This window comes from Perognathus longimembris, chromosome 7, assembly GCF_023159225.1.
Source record: "Perognathus longimembris pacificus isolate PPM17 chromosome 7, ASM2315922v1, whole genome shotgun sequence".
Classification (NCBI taxonomy): Eukaryota; Metazoa; Chordata; class Mammalia; order Rodentia; family Heteromyidae; genus Perognathus; species Perognathus longimembris.
In genome coordinates this window covers 11295718-11316643 of record NC_063167.1, presented here as the reverse complement: position 1 = coordinate 11316643, position 20926 = coordinate 11295718, and the positions used below count along the sequence as shown (strand labels likewise).

Genomic DNA, 20926 nt, shown 5'->3' with positions numbered 1-20926 from the left:
TAATAGTCAGGATTCTCACTGGGCTTTTGCCTTGAAGGAAGGCCCTTCCATCTTCCTGCAGAGAGAAATGTTTCATAGTAGGACCTATTGATGGTTTCACACTTCAGTTCTGATTCTTACAATGATTATGCAGTGTGGAAGTCCTCTGATCTAGCTGCTTTGGAAGAAAGCGCAATACGCTAAGCTGCTAACAGCAAAACATCTCAATCATATTTTTTTCTGTCATGTTCAGAGTCTCCTGAGAATTGGTGGAAGCTTATAGAGTCTGTTTTATGGAAATCCCTCAGAATCCAAAGTTGTTTGCTTATTTTAATTTTTTCTGTTGTTCAAAGTCATTGTACCATTCATCATCTGGAAAGTATATTCCTGTGGCGGACAAGCTGTCGTTGCTAACTCCATCTTCTGCTAGGTGTGAGAAGCAGGAGAACATGGCCTCCATGGCAATTGTGAATTTTGCTAGCAAACTTATTGTATTTAAAGTTCATTCAGGATTCTTCCCCACTGATCACAAAACAGATCCATCACAAAACAGATCCTTCACAAAGATTTTTGTGCCAGGAAATGTATTTTTATCCTAAAACAACCACTGCACAGTGCCTCACAGTTGGCTGTTTATGGGCTTAGCTTGTTACGTGACACATCACAGCATGTGTCAAGGGAGGTAAAGAGCAAGCACTTCAGGTGACTGGGGTTTCTTTGACTCAGGAGACAAGGACGATGATGATGACGATGATGCAGATGAGAAAATGCAGTCCTCGGGGATTACCGATGGTGGTCACATCCGTCAGGAAAGCCAGGAACAGAGTGAGGTGGATCATGGCGATTTTGAAATGGTGGTGAGTCTGTTAGGAGAAGAGGGGAAGAGGAGCTTCAAACTCCCCTCCAGCTCTTAGCTTCCTAAAGTTACCATTTGCTATGGGACACTGACAGCTTTCTCTCTGCAGTCTGAGTCAATGGTCCTGGAGACAGCCGAAAATGTCAACAATGGCAACCCCTCTCCCCTGGAGGCCCTGCTGGCAGGTGCAGAGGGTTTTCCCCCCCATGCTGGACATCCCGCCTGATGCAGATGATGAGACCATGGTTGAACTAGCCATTGCCCTGAGCCTGCAGCAGGACCAACAAGGTAGAAGGCAGTGCCGGGAACACAGTGGCCATTGGTCTTAACACAGGGAAGAGGGTTTGGCAGTTACTGATACCCAGCTGACTTAGTTTATCCCCAGATTTGGGGAGAGGTTGATCTGGGTGAGAGCTGTTCAGAGATACAGGTGGAGAGTGAGAGGGATTGCCTTGGGAATTGTGGGCTAAGTCTCATAGTTTCTATTAGTTTGGTCTTTTCGATGAATTCCTCCAGAATCTGTTTTATTCCTTGGGTCAATGTCCCCCTTGAGGTGAGGGAAGCATTTCCTGTCTCTATAACTAAACTTGTGGGTGAACAAGCAACGGTTGTTGATTAACTTCCTGGCCTGAGGGGTCACATTCTGGTGTTCAGGTGGCCAAAGCAGTGCTGTGGAGAGGGTCTGGAGGGGATGTTGTGCTCACTCTCCACTTGTTTCCCAGGCAGCAGCAGCAGTGCCCTGGGCCTGCAGAGCCTGGGGCTGTCCGGCCAGGCACCCAGTTCTTCCTCTCTGGACGCAGGAACCCTCTCTGACACCACAGCATCAGGTAACTGTCCACAGCAAGGAGCATGGCTCAGGGTCCCAGGACCCTCCAGCCTTGTTTCAAATGCTGTGAGAGTATAATGGGCAGCTGCTTTGACAGGCCATCTGGACTTCCTGCTTCTGCCGTGGCTGTAGACATATGGGTGTGGAAGGAAAGCTCTGGGGTTTGGTAATAGCACTCATGGCTCTGCTTCCTCACACTTTGCATGCTGCCTGGCTTCAGCTAATTTCCCTAGAGGTCCACAGAGCAGCTTGTAGGCTGATTAGCCATAGGGCTTATGGAATAGTGTTCAGTATTCTTTGCCAGAGTCTTAACGTGGTTTAGACATATTAAAAGGGAAACAAGACTTAGATTTCAGATCTTTTAAATTGTCTTCATTTAAAAGTAAAAGGGAAGCTGTAAGCAACTTGGCTATGCATCAGAATTCTTGGGCAGTGTGATGAACCACCAAGGACCTGTGAGCTTGAGAGGTTGGGGTTTTGTGCACAACTAAGATCCATAGAAAACCTTCAGAACTCATTTTGTCTTTACATTTAACCTATTTCCTAATCTGCTAAGAAATAAAATGCATTTCCAAATAGAGAATTGGAGCATAGGAGGATGGCACACCTGAGAAATCCACTGGAAAATCAGCCCTCAAGTAATTTAAGGGTTGAGATCTATCTATCTATCTATCTATCTATCTATCTATCTTATCTATCTACATATATATGTGTATATATACACACACGTATATATATGCTCATTCAGAATGCATCTTTTTATTTCTTTTCCTTTGGGAGCTTTACCCTGGACAGATAAGAAAGGTCAAGAATGACTATCCCCACCTGCTGCTGTGGCTTGTTGCTTTTTGAGGTCTCTTTAGTTGCTTTCATTTCAAGCTTTGAGCTATCTGTTGTGTTGTGCTGTGCTGGCTGTGTGTGTATCTTGCTCTTTTGGCTGTCATGGCTTTCCTCCCCTGTGTCTCTCATCCAGCATTCTCCTCCTGTCTCAGCTCAGCCCTGGTCCTGGATGCTGTGGCTGTCTCTGGGGAATTTCCTTGCTTCATTATTAGCATCTGATGAGGATGACTAGGAGGCGTGGAATTTCCCATTGAGCTCCTTCTGGACTATTTGATAAAACAAACAGCTGATTTAAGAGCTCATGATAAGTGATTTCCTCACATCAGCACAAATTGACTGATTGCAAAGCAAATCTCATTAAAATTCCGAGTTCTATGCTTTGAATGGCAGTGGCTAGTTTCAGACCTCTCAGTAGGTGTCAGTAACACCTAGACAATGGTGACCATGAAGCATTTAGCTAGAAAACTCAACATCCATGTCATCTATTCTCGCTGAATCGCTGCACCGCAATGTAGCAGTGAAGGAAATGCCCAGGGAACTGGGTTTTCACTTCTGTCTAAGTACTGTTTGCAACGCACCTTGTGTACTGTTTGTTCCTGTTAGTGATTAATTGGCAAAGCGAATCTTTCCCTTTTTCCCCCCTCTGACCACAGGATGTATTAACTGCACTGTGTCTTCTGCACTTTGTGGTTTGATGCTTTCCCCCCAAAGAGGGGTTTTTACCTGTAACAGCTCTTGTTACTCTCTTAGCTCCAGCCTCTGATGACGAGGGCAGCACAGCAGCGACTGATGGCTCCACCCTGCGGACCTCTCCTGCCGACCATGGTGGCAGTGTGGGCTCAGAGAGCGGGGGCAGTGCAGTGGACTCAGTGGCTGGCGAGCATAGTGGTAATGTGCCTGGGGCGTTGTGGTCTTCTTGGGCAGGGAGTAGGGACAAGATAGGATGGATGGATGCCTGGGTCTAGGGTTGCTTCCAGTAGCGAGAAGCTTAAGGACTCACTGCAAGTCTGAAGCTCATTTGATCTCAACTTTAGAGTTTCAGGTGTTCATGGGTCTTGTAACTATGTTAGTGGAAGAAAAGCACTGACATGCATAGTCCTGAGTTGTAACTAATACAATTGAAGCTGATATCCTTATTCTTTACCTGCTGGGAGAGAGTGTTCTTGGGCATCTGTGTTAATGATATGAAGTATTGACCTAGCAGCCACCTGGAAGTTAGGCGGCAGGGACATTAGCATGAGGGACCATGGCAGCTATTTCAGTTTGACCTCCTTGGAAATCAGTCTGTAGATAATAATTGGCTGTGAAGAAAATTTATGAGTGCTTAAGAGTAGTAGAGGTTCCCATGAGATAGAGGTTTATCAGTGGCTGGGATTAAGTTTATTCTTGTGGGTGGAAAGAGTGAGTTTGCACAGTGTGCTGGGACTGGAATCATGTTGAACTTCACAGAGCAGAAAACAGTGTTTTATAAGTTACCAGTTTTCTTCCACCATTGCTGGTTGAGCGTGCTTTGGGAGTTGATTTGTGCTCTTTAACCATTGCCCCCTAGTGTCTGGCCGGAGCAGTGCATATGGGGATGCCACAGCGGAGGGTCATCCAGCTGGCCCAGGAAGTGTCAGCTCAAGCACTGGCGCTATTAGTACTGCCACTGGGCACCAGGAGGGAGACGGCTCTGAGGGAGAAGGAGAAGGGGAAGCTGAAGGAGATGTCCATACCAGCAACAGGTCAGGATGGAGCATTCTAAGTCACCAGGCTAATGCCTATCTCCTTCCAGAAAGAAGGAGTGGAACAGTAACAATAGTGTATTTCTTTTGAGACATAAAGGCAATTGTAGCTGCCAATTTTCTTCCAACCGTTGCTGACTTCAGAGTGTATAAAGGTCCAACCTACTTTGGGAGTTGACGAGTACTCACCCTTCCCTTCTCTTCCTGCTTTTTTTTTTTTCTTGATAGAACTGCGTTTTGAACTCAGTCACCTTGAATCCTGATTTATACCTTTTAAACCATTTCCTTCTATTATCTGGCTTGTTTAAAACAATGGCAATGCCACAACAGAAGGGCATCTAGTTAGGTATATTTTGTCGGTGACAGTGTATATCTTTTAAAATATACATGAAAAGCTCATGAAACAGTTTAAGATCTCATGAACTAGTCTAGATCTGTCTTATTGTGTGGGTAGTTATTGAGATAATTACAGAGAGAATGAAGAGTAGTTTTTCTGTGAGACACACAAATCTCTTAGGAACTGTGAAGTGAATGTCATACAAACATAGGAGTTTTTCTTCTTAAAGTCTTTTTTGTCCTATTGTTTGTTAGAAAGTAAAGGAGAAGCAAAACACAGCAAAGTGTAGATTGACATCTAGAAATACCCAAAGTGGAACATTTTGAAATGAAAAGTTATCCTAATCCATCCACCTCAAGAAATTGTGGTAGTTTACTGGATGGGTGTTCACCAGCAGAAGATGCCTAGAAAAGTAGAAAAGGAGTGAGGAAAAACTTAGGAATAACACTTTCAGACTTGAACTCTAGACTTGGTGCTCTACCACCCTAGCCATGCCTCTAATTATTAAGGCTTTTTGCACATTAATTAGAGATAAAAATCTTGAAATTTTTCTAATTGGGCTGACATCAAAATTTTCAGATGTCAGTCTCCTTAATGGAATTACAAATGTGAATCAGAGTGCCCAGCTCAATTTTTTTAAATAATAGAACTAAATTTTACTATAAGCGAATGAAAAGAATTGTGATTTTGAAGTACAGTGAATGAAAGGAAATTACTTGTTGTATTTTTCTTTTTGAGTTCCAAGAGTAGCATTTAAGAATTTGGAAAGTAGTAATATAGTGTGGTCTTAGTTAAGGAGTCTACTGTGCTGATTTTCAGGACTTTTTTCTTTGTACATGTTTATCTTGTCTATGTTCTCCAGGCCTGAAGGCATTATTCCACCTTGGAGCCTGTTTTGTTTAGATCATAATGCTATTAGCTGCTGTCACCTTGCATTTCCTCTCTGGTACCTCATCCATCCCTGAGCAGTTTTCATTTACTTGCAGTCCCCATACAGTTTGCAGTTTGCCTATTCGTGGATATGTGTGTGTGGACTTTTGTGTATTACTTTCTGAAGAACTGAGCTCACTCCTTTGAGTCCTTTTTGGAATGATGACCATTTGTTATTCCATTAAGAACCTGTGTTTTTTGAGGCCAGCCTGAAATAGTCATTGAAATCCTCATTAACAGACTGGGCTTGGAAGGGAATGCTTGTAATCCCAGCTATGCTGGAGGTGTAGGTAGAAAGACATTCTGGTGTAAAAACTTGAGGCTCTTCTGGTTAATTATTAAAGCAAAAAATATATGAGGATATGACTCAAGTGTTAGATATAGTAAGAGAAAGTAGACCCCAATTCTACAAAAAAAAAAAAACACAAACAACTGCTTTCATTCAAACATTTATTACTTTGAAAATAATTTAGATACTTGTTAGGATAGGTAATGCATGAAAATGGATACAGGTGTCTTCTTTCAAATAGTCTCTAAGATAAGGTGGCAGAAACAGTTGACTATTATAGTGAATCCATTAGTTCATTCAACAACTTTGGTGTTACTCTGCATGTGATTGTGAGTTATGTGACAGACAGACAGCTTGTCCAGGAAGAGGAGATAGTGTTGGCATAGAGTGTCAAACCAAGTAGATGCTGGGTATGATGGGAGTAAAGCAGTGATATATTTTCTTGAGGACTGGGATGCATGAAAAAGGAAGGGCAGCTGACAATAGAGCAGCTGGACAACAGAGAATCTATACATACATAGGAGAGATCTAGGAAACACCTAGAGGCAGGACTAGATGGATCACTTGTGGAAAGCCTGTAGTTAGAGGCTGGGAATAAGTATGACCAGATAACTTGCTAACCAGATAAGCTGCATACCAGAGCAATTTTGATCAATTCTTTTAATAGAATGAACTTTCTGCTTCTATGTTGCTAGTCATGCTATGTCTAGCTTCTTAAAATCTTTGTGTGTGTGTATGTATGTATGTGTATGTGTGTGCATGTGTGCGTGTGTGCACATGTGCCAGTCCTGGTGCTTGAACTCAGGGTCTAGGTGCTATCCCTGAGCTTTTTTTTGCTCAAGGTTAGAGTTCTGCTACTTGAATCACACCTTAACTTAGTTAATTGGAAATAAGAGTCTCACAGACTTTTCTGCCCAGGCTGTCTTCAAACTGCATTCAGTTCTCAGATCTCAGCTTCTTGAGTAGCTAGGATTATAGGTATGAGCCACCAGCACCCAGCATATTTTTGACTTTTGGGGGGATAGAGTCTTGCTATGTAGCCTTGGATAGCTTCAAATTCTCCATTTCATGCATCAGCCTCCTCTGAGTGCTAGGATTACAGACATACCATGCCCACACCAGCTTAATAAATATATTTTGTATTGCTCATATTATTCAGCTCTTATTTTCTTGATGTACAGGAGGAAATAATAATAGTTAGCTGGTTCCTGTTTATATGATGATTCATGTTTTATATTTTCCTTGGCCTTTTAGGCTACACATGGTGCGCTTGATGCTGTTGGAGAGGTTACTGCAGACCTTGCCCCAGTTACGAAATGTTGGAGGTGTCCGGGCCATCCCATACATGCAGGTATCCTTTGATCTCATAGGTCTACTACATTACACTTGGGCTATCCTCAAGCAGTGCATTATTTTTTCCCAGTGGTTTGGAAGGCTTAATGTTAAGTCACAGAAGGCTACAAACCGTAGCCTTTCAGGTTACTGATGAAGGCTAAGGGTCAGAGAATTATTTTTAAATTCCCAAAGTAATCCAGCTTGTTATTGATAGAGGCAGGAGCAAAAGCTGACTCCTGAGACTCATTGTATGTTGTCTCTCTAGTTCTTAAATATTGGAGTGTGGTCTAGTTGCTATTTCTAGATTAGTTCCCTTCTTTGAAGGTTAAATTACCCTATCTCGAGCTACTTTGGTTGGATATAATGTAGGTTAGTCAATTAATTTTGCAGAGTTCTCGCAAAACCCTTTCAGTGCTGCCAGGAATGGCACTTATCAAAATTTGGTTCTTCTGACTAGATACTTTAGCTTGGGAAAAACTAGAACTTAGAACACATTGCCAGTGTGACTGGCAGAACAGTCCAGAAAATTGAGATGTCTTTAGGTACACCCACTTTTAGAGTCACTGTTTTTTAGCTTCCATGTTCTCTGTCTTCAGGTCATTCTGATGCTCACCACAGATTTGGATGGAGAAGATGAGAAAGACAAGGGAGCCCTGGACAACCTTCTTTCCCAGCTGATTGCTGAACTGGGTATGGATAAAAAGGTATGTTGGAGGGTTATGATGTATGAAAAGGTAGACTTGGCCCAGCTCCTCAGTGTCCCACTCCTGTCTTAGTTTTGAGGTACCATCCACTAAAGGCTTTGGTTATGTTGACTCAACACAAAGAGTTCAATGTCTACCTTGGCCTAGGCATATTTTGGGACCTGAGTACAGATGACAGACGGTCTCTGCCCTCACAGACCTTTGTGGTCAGGTAGAAATGTTTTATTGGCTGTTTGCTTTTTACTGTGGCCTTCTGAGTGTCGCAGGCTCAGGTATAGTTCATAGGTGCACTGGCACTTTTTGTTTCTACTTCCCCTTGAGAAACACTTGGGGCTGATAGGCTTGAGGAAATCTCGTTCAGAGTGCCAGAGGCCTAAAGGAAGTATAGAAGTCTGAGCTCTGCTTCTGCCTGCAGGATGTCTCCAAGAAGAATGAGCGCAGTGCCTTGAATGAAGTCCATTTGGTGGTGATGAGGCTTCTTAGTGTCTTTATGTCCCGCACGAAGTCTGGATCCAAGTCTTCCATATGTGAGGTATTTTTGCTTTGAGCTTAAGTGTTTGGGGAAAGGTAAGAGGATTGACTGGTAGGTGCAGAGTGAAGGGCAGAGGTAACAGTTCTCTGTGAGCATAAGGCCACTGTTGCCCAAGGGGAGTAAGAGTCTAAGCTGCCGTCTCTTCAAGAGCAAAACTTCCCCCTTTGTTAGAATCCCTTCCAAGCCCTAGTCTTTACCAACAATCCCTCCAATGGAGGGGTTAAAGGGTTTGGAAGTTCTTTTATTAAAAAGCAAGGTCCTGTTCTGCAAGGCACAGAGTGGCTAAGAGGATTCCCCTAGTGTCTGTTGCTATAAGGTATGGAAATAAAGCCGAGAGAAAGCAAAGTGTGTGTGGTGAAAGGAGATTAGCACAAAGCAGAGAAGGTGGAATGGAGGCTGAACTGCATCCAATCTTAATGAGCTTATGCGCTGTGGGGTTTGCTGGGATTTGTGAGGCTCTCTAATGGTCTTATTTACAGTAGCTTTTCTCCTACTTTTTATGCATGTGATCACTTACCCCATCTCCTTTGGAAGCTGGTTCTGTGGGAGGAGTTCTACTGGGAGGGTGCTACTTAGAAGTACCTTATTGAGGAGAGGTTCTTTCCTCATTGCCCAAGGGGAAAGAAAAACTCTAGCCTTCTGGGAGGAAAAGGTGGGCCTTACCTCCCTGGCACATGGGTAGAGATGAGGTTGATGGTTTTCAATGCAAGGGACTGATGAACTCGCATAACAACTTGTTTTTAGACCATTGTGGGGTCATTTCCTACCCCTTTCCACTCAACCACATTTCAGTTTTCATAGGACATTCTTGTCTTCTCTGTGTGTATTTTCTGTCTCCTAGTCATCTTCCCTCATCTCCAGCGCCACAGCTGCAGCCCTACTGAGCTCAGGGGCAGTGGACTATTGCCTGCATGTGCTCAAGTCACTGCTGGAGTATTGGAAGAACCAACAGAATGATGAGGAACCCGTGGCCCCCAGCCAGTTGCTGAAACCCCACACGACCTCATCCCCTCCTGATATGAGCCCATTCTTTCTCCGGCAGTATGTGAAGGTGAGGTCTTTCCTCAGTCAGAGGAGTGTTCCTGGTTCTCCTCCCAAGCACTGTACTCTGAGTTCTCAGTGTATGAAGCTGGAGGAGCTCAGAGTGAGGAACCACAGAATAGGAAATCAGGTTGCTTGGTGGAGTTTAATCTTGGCATGATTTAATAAAGGCTCACTCTGGGAAGATTCTGATTCCTTTTTGTAAACTCAAGGAAGTGAGTGAATTAGTCATTTCATTCTATGTGAAACTCCTTAGAAAAGATTAGATTGTACAAGGCAACTTCAGCTTCATGGGCCCTGTCCTCGTGTGTATGTCACTTATCTGCCTGCTGTCATAAAAGGAAAACCCTTGGTTATGCTGGTTAGGATGAGCCCACAAGCCAGGCCTACCCAGTGTTCTTACATACCAGCCATGAAGCATGGAGAAGTTCTGCTTAACCTCAATATCTGTCTCTAAAAATGAGCATACAATGCTGCCTGTGCAGGAAAAGTTTTGAATTTAGGAAATGGAATACATTTTTCACAGAAAGTCAGAAATCTTTACTACTATTACTTCAGGGTTGTTTTTTTTTGCCAATATAGATCTGATTTTTGTATATGCAGAAGTATAATCAACACAGTATCAAAGTGTCAGAATTTTTAGGGACATCCTAATTTAGTGCGCTGTAATCATTACATGAACTAAACCTTGGGTCTTCTGGGTTTAAGTCAGCAGTGGCTTTGAATGGCGCTCTTTACTAACTCCCAATACGCAGACTGCCTGGTGAGAATCACGCTGGCTTGTTTCCTCACCGAGGTCCCAGTTTCTCACACAGTTGTTCTTCTTCAGGGTCATGCTGCTGATGTGTTTGAGGCCTATACTCAGCTGCTCACAGAGATGGTCCTGCGGCTGCCATACCAAATCAAAAAGATTGCTGACACCAGTTCTCGAATCCCCCCTCCTGTCTTTGATCATTCATGGTTCTATTTTCTCTCAGAGGTGAGTAAAACAGTCTGAGTAGCATGCTATTCCAGAAAAGGACACATTTGCTGTCAGTCATTTCCTACTTTCAATATTCCCCTAGTAGAGCCCTTCTGCTTGTTCATTTAGGTCTTTGTCTTACCTGGCACCCACTCTACACATCTGCTGTTAGAAGATAGGGGTCCAGTCAGCAGTTGGCTGTAGTTTGTGACTCTGTCCACCTAGTTTCCCTCACAGGGTAGTGATGATCAAGTGTTGTCATTCAGACTATCAGGAAGACAGAAGGCATGCTAGTGACCTGCAGAGAGGCTTTGTGCAGGGAATTGGTGAAATAGCTAGATACTACCACAAAGAAAGGGAGCACTGGTAATGCAACCCTGGTATGCAAAGGGAGGCCCTGAGGATCTGGGCCGCTCTCTACAGTGGAGCTACTGCTGGTACCTCCTTTGCCTTCTCAGGATGTGGTGTATAGATTCAGGGACACCCAAAGAAGCTGCTGGTTAGAGCTAACCACACTGCCTTGTGAAAGTTGTTGCTAGAACTGCAGATAGCACAGAAATGAGTCCATAGCTTCTACCACCAGCTTCCTTTCCCATTGGCAGACACTAAGAGGGAGGGAGCCGGCAAAGATCAGTGCAGAGTAGCATAGGTTCTGGCCTGGGCCTCACAGCCCTGGGTGGATTTGGAACTGAGAGACTATACTTATAACAGCACAGCATAGCTGCTTGATACCAGTTTTGGAGAAAATAATCTCAAATGACCACTTGCAGTTCTAGAGCCACACTACCTACCTTTCTCCTGGCCATGTTACTTGAAAGATTTGGCATGATATTCTCCTTTTAGTTTCATTTCGTGGGCTAGCATGAAGGCCAGTATCCTTGTTTCTGAGAAAGTGGAACATAAATACTGATTTTTCCCCTTTCTTTTTGTGTGTGTGTGCATACTTCTTCCTTTCCTTGGAAGCCAAGTTGGCTGGGAGAAAATAGTTGACCTTTGTTATCTAAACATTTTGTATCCACAAATTCAACCAATTAAAGATAAATCTGAATGCATATGTTCCAAACATTTACAGACATTTTCCTTGTCATTCCCTAAACAATAATAGCTATTTACAATGATTTGTATGGTATTAGATATTATAAGTAACCTAGAGATCATTGAAAATAAAGGATGTGGGTAGATGATATGCAAATGCTATGCCATTTTATGTTTCAAAATCCATGGATTTTTGAGGTGTGTAGGGGTCTTAGAACCAGTCCTTGTGGAATGACTGTGGTTTGGTTGACTTCTCACCAGTTTCCAGTAGCAATATGTTAAAAGCAAGGTGCTTGAGTTACAACTTATACACACAGTCCCAAAGTCATCAACTGTGTTCTTTTTTTTTTTTTTTTAAATATGCAGTATTGGGGTTTATACTTGGCAGTCAGTGCTCTGCCACTTTGAGTGCTTTTGCACCCTTTTTTTGCATTGATTATTTTTAAGAATGTCTCTCTCACTTTATGTCCAGGATAGCCTGAACTATGATCCTCCTATTTTCCCTTTTGTCACAGGATTGATGATGTGTGTCAGTGTGCCCAGCCATTATGTTTCTCCTGTAGTTTGAGACAACAGACATGGCACTACTACTGCATCTAGCCATTGGTTGAGATGAAGTCTTACAAACTTTTTTGCCCAGGCTGATCTCAATGATGATCCCTAATATCTACCTCCCAAATAGCTAGGATTACCCTTACAGCTGAGGTACTTTGCCTATCTGACTCTGTATTCTTTATCCGTCAAGTACTTGATGATCCAGCAGACTCCATTTGTGCGCCGCCAAGTCCGAAAACTTCTGCTCTTCATCTGTGGATCAAAGGAGAAGTACCGCCAGCTCCGGGATTTGCACACCTTGGACTCCCACGTGCGTGGGATCAAGAAGCTGCTAGAGGAGCAGGGAATATTCCTCCGGGCCAGTGTGGTTACAGCCAGTTCAGGCTCTGCCTTGCAGTATGACACGCTCATCAGCCTGGTACGAGGGCTTGGACATGGTAGGGCAAGGGGAGCAAGTAATGAGGCTCAGCCAAGTAGGTAACAGGATGATGATCTTCAACTACTTAGGGAGGGTCATAGCTCCAACTCCAGGCAAATCTCCAACACTAGATCCATGCCAGTCCCTTTGTGGTTGGCTTTGGGGTCTGCAGTTCCCCATTCCCATCAGTCAGTGGTTTCAGTTAATGATGTGGTCCATTATCATAGTCTTACTAAGTTCACTTGCTCATATCATGGACTATCATGGGTAGGATAAACCTGAAATTTGAGCATCTCTTTTGTTTTTTTTGCTAGTCGTGGGGCTTAAACTCAAGACCTGGGCACTGTCCTTGAGCTCTTTTTGCTCAAGGCTAGCACTCTTTATCACTTGAGCCACAGCACCACTTCTGGCTTTTTCTGTGTATGTGGTACTGAGGAACCAAACCCAGGCTTTGTGCATGCTAGGCACACTCTACCGCTAAGCCAAACTCCTGGCCAGCATCTCTGATTTTTATCCTTGAATACTAAAGCAGTGATAGAGTATCAAAACCTTTTATTGCCTAAGGAGAGAGAAACTATTTGAACTTAAGGGAGTAACTGGAATGCTTTTGATTTGAGCATCTGGAAAGAAGATAATATGAACTCCTAGCTTATTCATCTGTGTGTTGTTTATGGCAAGAAAAAAATGAATTGGATATAGATTTTTTTATGGCCTGGCCTACCTCTTTTGCTGCCTTAGTGAGTGGCCTGAAGGCATTCTGAAAACACAGGGCCCTGTGTGATCAGGAGTAGAACAGAAGTAGACTTCTGTGAGCTGTGCTCATGGGTATACCCAGCTCCCAGGTTTGCCATTCATCCCAGCAGACAGCTGCCTTGAATGGAAGACCATGGTCACTTCATGGATCCAAGCAGGGTAACAGGCACTTAAGGCAGCAGGTATGCTTATTTGGGCTGTGATTGGCTTCCCTTTCAGATGGAGCACCTGAAAGCCTGTGCAGAGATTGCTTCCCAGCGAACCATCAACTGGCAGAAATTCTGCATCAAAGATGACTGTGAGTGATTCTTCTTTTTTGGCTGCTTTTGTTCATTTCCCCAGAGCCATTTATTGAGGTTTGCTCAGTACTGACTTATGCTAGAGATATAACCATGAGCAAGATAAAAGAGACAGAACTATGCCCAGCAAAGATGACAGTAACTTAATGAGTAAAAAAAGAGTTGGTGGTGAAAATTGGGAGCTCTGGGAGCACAGAGCAAGACTGCAGGTGGTGGCAGTAAAATAGTTGTCAAAGCGTATAGTGAATCTTTCATTTAAAGGCATAAGGCTGGAATCAGTCTGCAGTTGTCTTCATCTCCTGAGGTTGGTCTTTGGTAGCATCTAGCAAAGCAAACTTGGTGAAGAAAACTGGTGGGAACTGGGCAGCCGCAATCATGTGGCCTGGTCCCTTCAGTGATTTGTGTAAGTGGTTCAGTCCCCCATAGCTGATCACTGCTTCTCTGCTTGCAGCCGTCCTGTACTTCCTTCTGCAAGTGAGTTTCCTGGTGGATGAGGGGGTGTCCCCGGTGCTGCTGCAGCTGCTCTCCTGTGCTCTGTGTGGCAGCAAAGTACTCGCAGCCCTGGCGGCCTCCTCAGGTTCCTCCAGCTCAGCTTCCTCCTCTGCCCCAGTGGCCTCCAGCTCTGGACAAGGTGCAACACAGTCCAAATCATCCACAAAAAAGAGCAAGAAAGAAGAAAAGGAAAAAGAAAAAGACAGTAAGAGTCATTTTTTGGTTAATCACAGTGATATGATAACTCTCTTGGAGTACATGATTTATTCTGAAATTCTAAAAGATCATTTTATCCTTGGGTTTCCATAAGCTTCTCTAGTGTCATTTTCAGTTGTGGTGACATCTTCGACAATTGTGTGACTTCTTATACAAAGTACAGTAATCTTTAGTAAGCCAAGCTGCTGCTTCTGTGGAATAATAGATCATAGATCATAGAGTGATGGTCAGACTTAGGCGAAGTGGTGCTTAGCCAAGCAGGAGCATGCCAGGAATATCCACTTTCAGCTCACCCTCACTTTAGCTTCTCTGCTTCCATGGGTCTTGGGAACTTGAGAAGGTGCTCTGCAGGCGGGGGGCTATGGAGGCGATTTGCGTTCTCCCAAGACATTACTTAGTCTATCTACAACAGTGTTTACTGTTTGAAATAACAAACTATTAAAAGGAAATTCCTCCATTCAACTTTATTTCCTTAGCGCCAGGGTTATACAGGCATATTGTCCTGTGCTTTTTTTGGAGGGAGGTATAATATGCCAGTTAGGGCCAACCTATTTGTCTTGTAGTGAAAATTTTTTGCAAATTCTAACCATTTAGGATAGAAACATTCAGAAATAGGGGGATTGGGGATATGGCCTAGTGGCAAGAGTGCTTGCCCCGTATACATGAAGCCCTGGGTTTGATTTCCTAGCACCACATATACAGAAAACAGCCAGAAGTGGCGCTGTGGCTCAAGTGGCAGAATGTGCTAGCCTTGAGGAAAAAAAATAAGCCAGGGACAGTGCTCAGGCCCTGAGTCCAAGGCCCAGGACTGGCAAAAAACAACAACAACAAAAAACAAACCACATTCAGAAATGGGATAGAATTCCCCCTTTCCATCATTCCTCCCCAATTTCCCCTTCCCTTCATCTCGCAACATGGCCCTAGATACCTAGGGAACTGTTTACATTTTTAAAATTTATTTTTATTGTAAAAGTGATGTACAGAGGGGTTACAGGTTTAGCGAGTACATTTCTTTTTGATCAGTCTCACCTCTTCCTTTGGTTTCTCCAATTTTTTTTTTCTCCCAATGCCTCTCCCCTACAAGTTGCATAGTTCATTTTCAACATAGTATCTAGTATCACTGCTAAATTAGTTCACCCTTTGTCCCACTATTTCTATGCTTCCCCTTCCCCTCCCCAAAACAGATAAACTTTACATACAAGACAAAAAGTATAGAAATAAAAAATGGTGACAAAAGGGGGGGAAAACCCAGAAAAAGTAAAATAAAAACCCCTCTTGTTTCCATTTCTTGGAGTTCATTTGATAAGCATCAATTTATATGATCATATGCACATTGCTATGGAACCTGTGTGATCCTCTCTCCCAAGAATATCCTCCTTTGGTCTCACTGTGTGAATGGGTAGAGTCTTGTTACTTCTTCAGCCTTCAGTCCTACCCTCATTTTACAGGTGAGAGTTCAGGCAGCCAGGAAGACCAGCTGTGCACAGCTCTAGTGAACCAGCTGAACAAATTTGCTGATAAGGAAACCCTCATCCAGTTTCTGCGTTGTTTCCTGTTGGAGTCCAATTCTTCCTCTGTGCGCTGGCAGGCCCACTGCCTGACGCTGCACATCTACAGGTAGCTCCCGGGCTCAGTTTGCAGATCTGCACAATCTGGGACCAGGGTGTGCAATGGAATTTCTCCTTGGTTTTATGTTACCCACTTTAGGCCATGGTACTAATTAGTACTTCTGCCCACCTGAATCTTCTTGAGCACTAGATATTTCTTTATTGAGCAGTCTGTTTTTTTTAATAAGCTGAAAGCTATAGGCATTATAAGCTGTTTTCTACTCCGAAGGCTATACTTAAAGAGTTTGTAAAATGACCAGGCTTAACTTGTGAGGTCAAAAGCTCAGTTTTCTGCATTAAGTTCTGGTTGGGTGATGGGACTAAACCACCTCTTGAAGAGAGCAAAAGGCTGGCCTATATCAGCCACAAAAGGGTTCCAAGCCTACACCCTATTTGTAGGGTCTTAGAAACAATTTCTGGGTCTTGGTGATAAGTAAAGGTGCCTCAGTTTGCTGCTGCTTGCTAACATGTGCTGACATTTACTTACAGGAACTCTAGCAAATCTCAGCAGGAGCTCTTGCTAGATCTCATGTGGTCCATTTGGCCAGAACTCCCAGCTTATGGTCGTAAGGCTGCCCAGTTTGTGGACCTACTGGGATATTTCTCCTTGAAAACAATACAGACAGAGAAGAAGGTAACAGTTGACCTATGGTCAGAGATGTTAATTTGCCTTATTGAATCTTTGGTCATGAGTTTAAAATATTACAGCCAACGTGGGTAGAGTGCCTATATGTGAATCTGTTTTGAATATATCTAGTTTTATATTTTTTAGGTTATAGGCGCTTGATGTAAACCATGTAACAACACAATTAGCACAGGAGTGTGATCTGAATTTGGCTTAGCCAAGAGAAGTAGAAGATGTAGGGTAAAGTTGCTTGGGAAAGGAAGTCCTCCCTGATTTTATGCCCAAAGTATGTTTCTGCAGTTAGACAAGTCATTTCATGTCCTCTTCTTTTTTTTGGCCGGTCCTGGGCCTTGGACTCAGGGCTTGAGCACTGTCCCTGGCTTCTTTTTGCTCAAGGCTAGCACTCTGCCACTTGAGCCACAGCGCCACTTCTGGCCGTTTTCTGTATACGGGGTGCTGGGGAATCGAACCTAGGGCTTCATGTATGGGAGGCAAGCACTCCTGCCACTAGGCCATATCCCCAGCCCCTCATGTCCTCTTCTTAAGCATAAAAATTATCTTCCTCCATGGGATGTGAAAGGTGGATATCGCTAAGACTGAGAGGGCTTGTGAGAAGATAGAATCCACTAGACCTTTGGGAATTAGGGCTAGTTTAGTGTTTGTGATTGGCTACTGAGAAGTTCAGTGCTTATAGGATAATCTCTAGCCACAAAGTTGAAAGCAAAAGTCTTTAGCAAGAGAAAACTTGAGATTTAACTATATTTCTTTTCTGAATTTTGTTTCAGTTGAAGGAGTATTCCCAGAAGGCTGTGGAGATTCTTCGTACTCAAAACCATATTCTTACCAACCATCCCAACTCCAACATTTACAGGTGAATGAGTTTTGTTTTGCTTCCTACTATTTGAGTGCAGTCACCACTTTGAATAGCTATTTTCTTATTGACTAGTCCTTTTGTATGAATTAAGAAGCCCTTTAGGTACATTGATTTCAACTTGTCAGTCCATGGCTCCTCCCAGGCCCTAGCACATGGAAGGCACTCAAAATATCATCACTGAATTAATGCCTGGGTAAGCAGTAGTGTCAGAAGGTCTCTGGTTTCAAGGGCTTAATGTAAATCAGATAAATTAAAGTCACAAGCTGGGCACAGGTGGCTCATTCCTGTAATCCTAGCTACTCAGGAGGCTAAGATCACTTATCTCAATTAACCACCACCCTCCCCACCCCCCACCCCAACCAAAAAAAAAAATCCAGAAATGGAGCTGTGGCTCAAGGGTAGAGAACTGGCCTTGAGCAAAAGAACCTCGGTGAACAGCGTCCAAGTTCACAGATACAGCTGTCGTCGTCGTCGTCGTCGTCGTCGTCGTCGTCGTCTTCTTCTTCTTCTTCTTCTTCTTCTTCTTCTTCTTCTTCTTCTTCTTCTTCTTCTTCTTCTTCTTCTTCTTCTTCTTCCTCTTCCTCTTCCTCTCCTCCTCCTCCTCCCCTCTTCCTCTTCCTCTTCCTCTTCCTCCTCTTCCTCTTCTTCTTCCTTCTTCTTCTTTCTTCTCCTCCTCCTCTCTCTCCTCCTCCTCCCTCTCCTTCCCCTCCTCCTCCTCCTCCTCCTCCTTCTTCTTTTTTTTTTTCTTTTTTCCAGTCCAGGGCCTGAGCGCTGTCCCTGTCTTCTTTTTTTGCTCAAGGCTAGTACTCTACCTCTTGAGCCACAAAGCCACTTCCAGCCTTTTCTGTTTATGTGGTGCTGAGAAATCGAAACCAGGGCTTCATATTTGCTTGGCAAGCACTCCGCCACTAAGCCACCTTCCCAGCCCCCTTCTTTCTTTAAACTAAAACAAAACACAAGCACAAAGAATTGAAAGAAGACATTGCTTAAATTTATGGTTTATTATTTCCTTGATTTGGTAGTGACTTTAAAAAAGAATTTTATTGAGATATAATTTGCTTACTACAGAATTTACCTATTTTGAACATATCATGCAATAATTTTACTTATTTATTTATCTTTGAACTTGTCTTCACCATTTGCTAAGCTAGCATTCTGACACTTTAGCCATAGCTCTAGCTCTGGCCTTTTGCTGATTATTTTGTACATGGAGTCTCATGGGCTTTTCTGCTTAGGCTGGTTTTGAACCTCTATCCTCCACATCTTAGCCTCTTGTGTAGCTAGGATTACAGGCATGAGCCGCCGCTAATACTGGACTCAATGGGTTTTAAAAAAAAATTAATTATGACTCTTCTGAGTTAGTTAAATACAATTTAGGATTCCATTGAATGTTAGCTCAGAAATATGAAACATCTGAGGTCATTTAGTTGGAAATTTCCTTCCTATGACTTGTACACCATTTTGGGATGCATTCACTATCCTGATGTTCTTGTGGAAGGAAGGGGGTTTACTTTGGGGATGTTGAAGATGGCTTTGTCCCAGCTTCTTTGAGAAGCTTGATACTTTCTAAAATGAAAATTTCCTCATGCTGAAACTGGTTCCTTCCTTAGCACCTTGTCAGGCTTGGTAGAGTTTGACGGCTATTACCTGGAGAGTGATCCCTGTCTGGTGTGTAACAATCCGGAAGTGCCATTTTGTGTAAGTAGCATTTTTAGCATGGCAGGCCCAATGGGCTTCTCATTTTCAGAGATTGGTTGTTATGACATAGATGGTCCTCCCTGGGTGGTTGGTCTCTAATGCTATGGCGTTTTGCCTACCACATGTACTACCTTAGTGGAAACTTCACTCGTGGATGAAGAATGGATTGCCCTGATGAACTGTTAGTCTTGTAGTAATGCTGTGTTTTTGTGTACCTTTGCATCTAGTATATCAAGCTATCTTCCATTAAAGTGGACACACGGTACACCACCACCCAGCAGGTTGTGAAGTTGATTGGCAGTCACACCATCAGCAAAGTGACAGTGAAGATTGGAGATCTAAAGAGGACCAAGATGGTGCGGACCATCAATCTGTATTATAACAACCGAACTGTGCAGGCCATCGTGGAGTTGAAAAACAAGTATGGGCTTTTTAGACTTGGGGTGAGGTTGCAGGATCGTAAGGCTTAATACCAAGTGCTTGGTTTGAGTCCTTGGAGTGGTGCAAAGAAACATATCCCCAGAGGCTAGTATGTCCTCTTAGCCACACCAGTCATGGCTGACAAAAGGGCAACACAAGTTTTCACGGACGTTCACAGTGATTATTTTAAAGTCAGTTCAGTGCTACCATAGAATGCTGTGGCAGCTGCTCACCAGTCTACTCGGGGGGCCTCCAGGGCCTCAGTAAGCTATTGTGTCTCTCCTCCCCCACCATTAGACTGTATCACTGAGAGTCAAGTAAAGGCACTCAGCCCCCTTGTCTCAACACTGTCTCTTTTAGACCAGCCCGCTGGCACAAAGCAAAGAAAGTTCAACTGACTCCTGGTCAGACAGAGGTGAAGATTGACCTTCCGTTGCCCATTGTGGCCTCCAACCTGATGATTGAGTTTGCAGACTTCTATGAAAACTACCAGGCTTCCACAGAGACGCTGCAGTGCCCACGCTGTAGTGCCTCCGTCCCTGCCAACCCAGGGGTGTGTGGCAACTGTGGGGAGAATGTGTACCAGTGTCACAAATGCAGGTAATCCACTGGTTGTCCCCCAGGGGAGGGCTTGCTCCATTCCTGTTTTTCATAACTGTCTCTCTGGGCAATTTTATTATCTAGTGTCCTGGCTAGTGAGATGATTATGGGATAAGTAGAGGATGTGATGATGGGGGGGAGAAGAAGGGGAGGAGGGGGGGAAGAGTGGTGTCTGTACCTGTGTTTGTTCCTGCTCATCCACCGATGGGTGAAGCCAGAAAAGCTCCCAAGTCTTCCTTTCTTGTTACCTGGTTTCTTACTTCATTTCCACTGACTGGTTATTGTCCCTTCAGTAATTCCTGCACTAGTTTCCAGAGTATAGATGTGGTACAGTCTCTCCTTGGTTACTTATATACTCCAAACCACTGCTGCCCTGCTGACCTAACACTTTGGTTCTTTAGGTCCATCAACTATGATGAAAAGGATCCTTTCCTCTGCAATGCTTGTGGCTTCTGTAAATATGCTCGCTTTGACTTCATGCTCTACGCCAAGCCTTGCTGTGCAGTGGATCCCATTGAGAATGAGGAAGACCGGAAGAAGGTATGGTCACATCTGGCCTGTACCTAGACAGTGGGTTTATTTGAAATTAAAGCAATGCTGGTGCATGTTTTTTTGTTTTGGGTTTTTTGGGTTTTTTTTTGGTGACTTCTGGCCCAAGCCTTGCTCAATCCAGCGAATATTGGGTCCTAGGGATCAGGTTTTGTGTAGGAGTAAATAATGAGATCATGTGTTCTGGACTCATGTGTTTGGAGAAGTGTTGCTTGGTACTGAAACTCCATAGGTTTAAGAGCAGATAATGCTGAGCTTAGAAAGGCAGAAAGGAGTCAGATGACATGCTTTATATTTGTTCCATAACTGCTTCAATTGAGGCTGCTGGCTTTTTCCTTTATGTTAGCTTATCAAGGACATAATCTGTTAGGTCTGGATGGATGCTAACAGGTGGTAAAAAGGACTCCTTTTGGGATAATAGCAGAATATTT

General features: G+C 43.6%; 1 protein-coding gene across 1 annotated transcript in view; it reads left to right on the top strand.

Annotated features, from left to right (window-relative positions):
- Positions 1-20926, top strand: part of Ubr4 (ubiquitin protein ligase E3 component n-recognin 4) — a 121789-nt gene that overhangs the window by 66579 nt on the left and 34284 nt on the right. The window contains 21 exon segments of the mRNA XM_048350361.1: positions 706-836; positions 945-1031; positions 1033-1123; positions 1558-1662; positions 3252-3389; positions 4051-4225; positions 7036-7132; positions 7713-7820; positions 8236-8352; positions 9194-9403; positions 10223-10372; positions 12135-12362; positions 13335-13413; positions 13866-14111; positions 15571-15739; positions 16219-16363; positions 17140-17225; positions 18839-18926; positions 19154-19347; positions 19707-19946; positions 20348-20486. Of these exon segments, the coding sequence (XP_048206318.1) occupies positions 706-836; positions 945-1031; positions 1033-1123; positions 1558-1662; positions 3252-3389; positions 4051-4225; positions 7036-7132; positions 7713-7820; positions 8236-8352; positions 9194-9403; positions 10223-10372; positions 12135-12362; positions 13335-13413; positions 13866-14111; positions 15571-15739; positions 16219-16363; positions 17140-17225; positions 18839-18926; positions 19154-19347; positions 19707-19946; positions 20348-20486 (3023 nt within the window).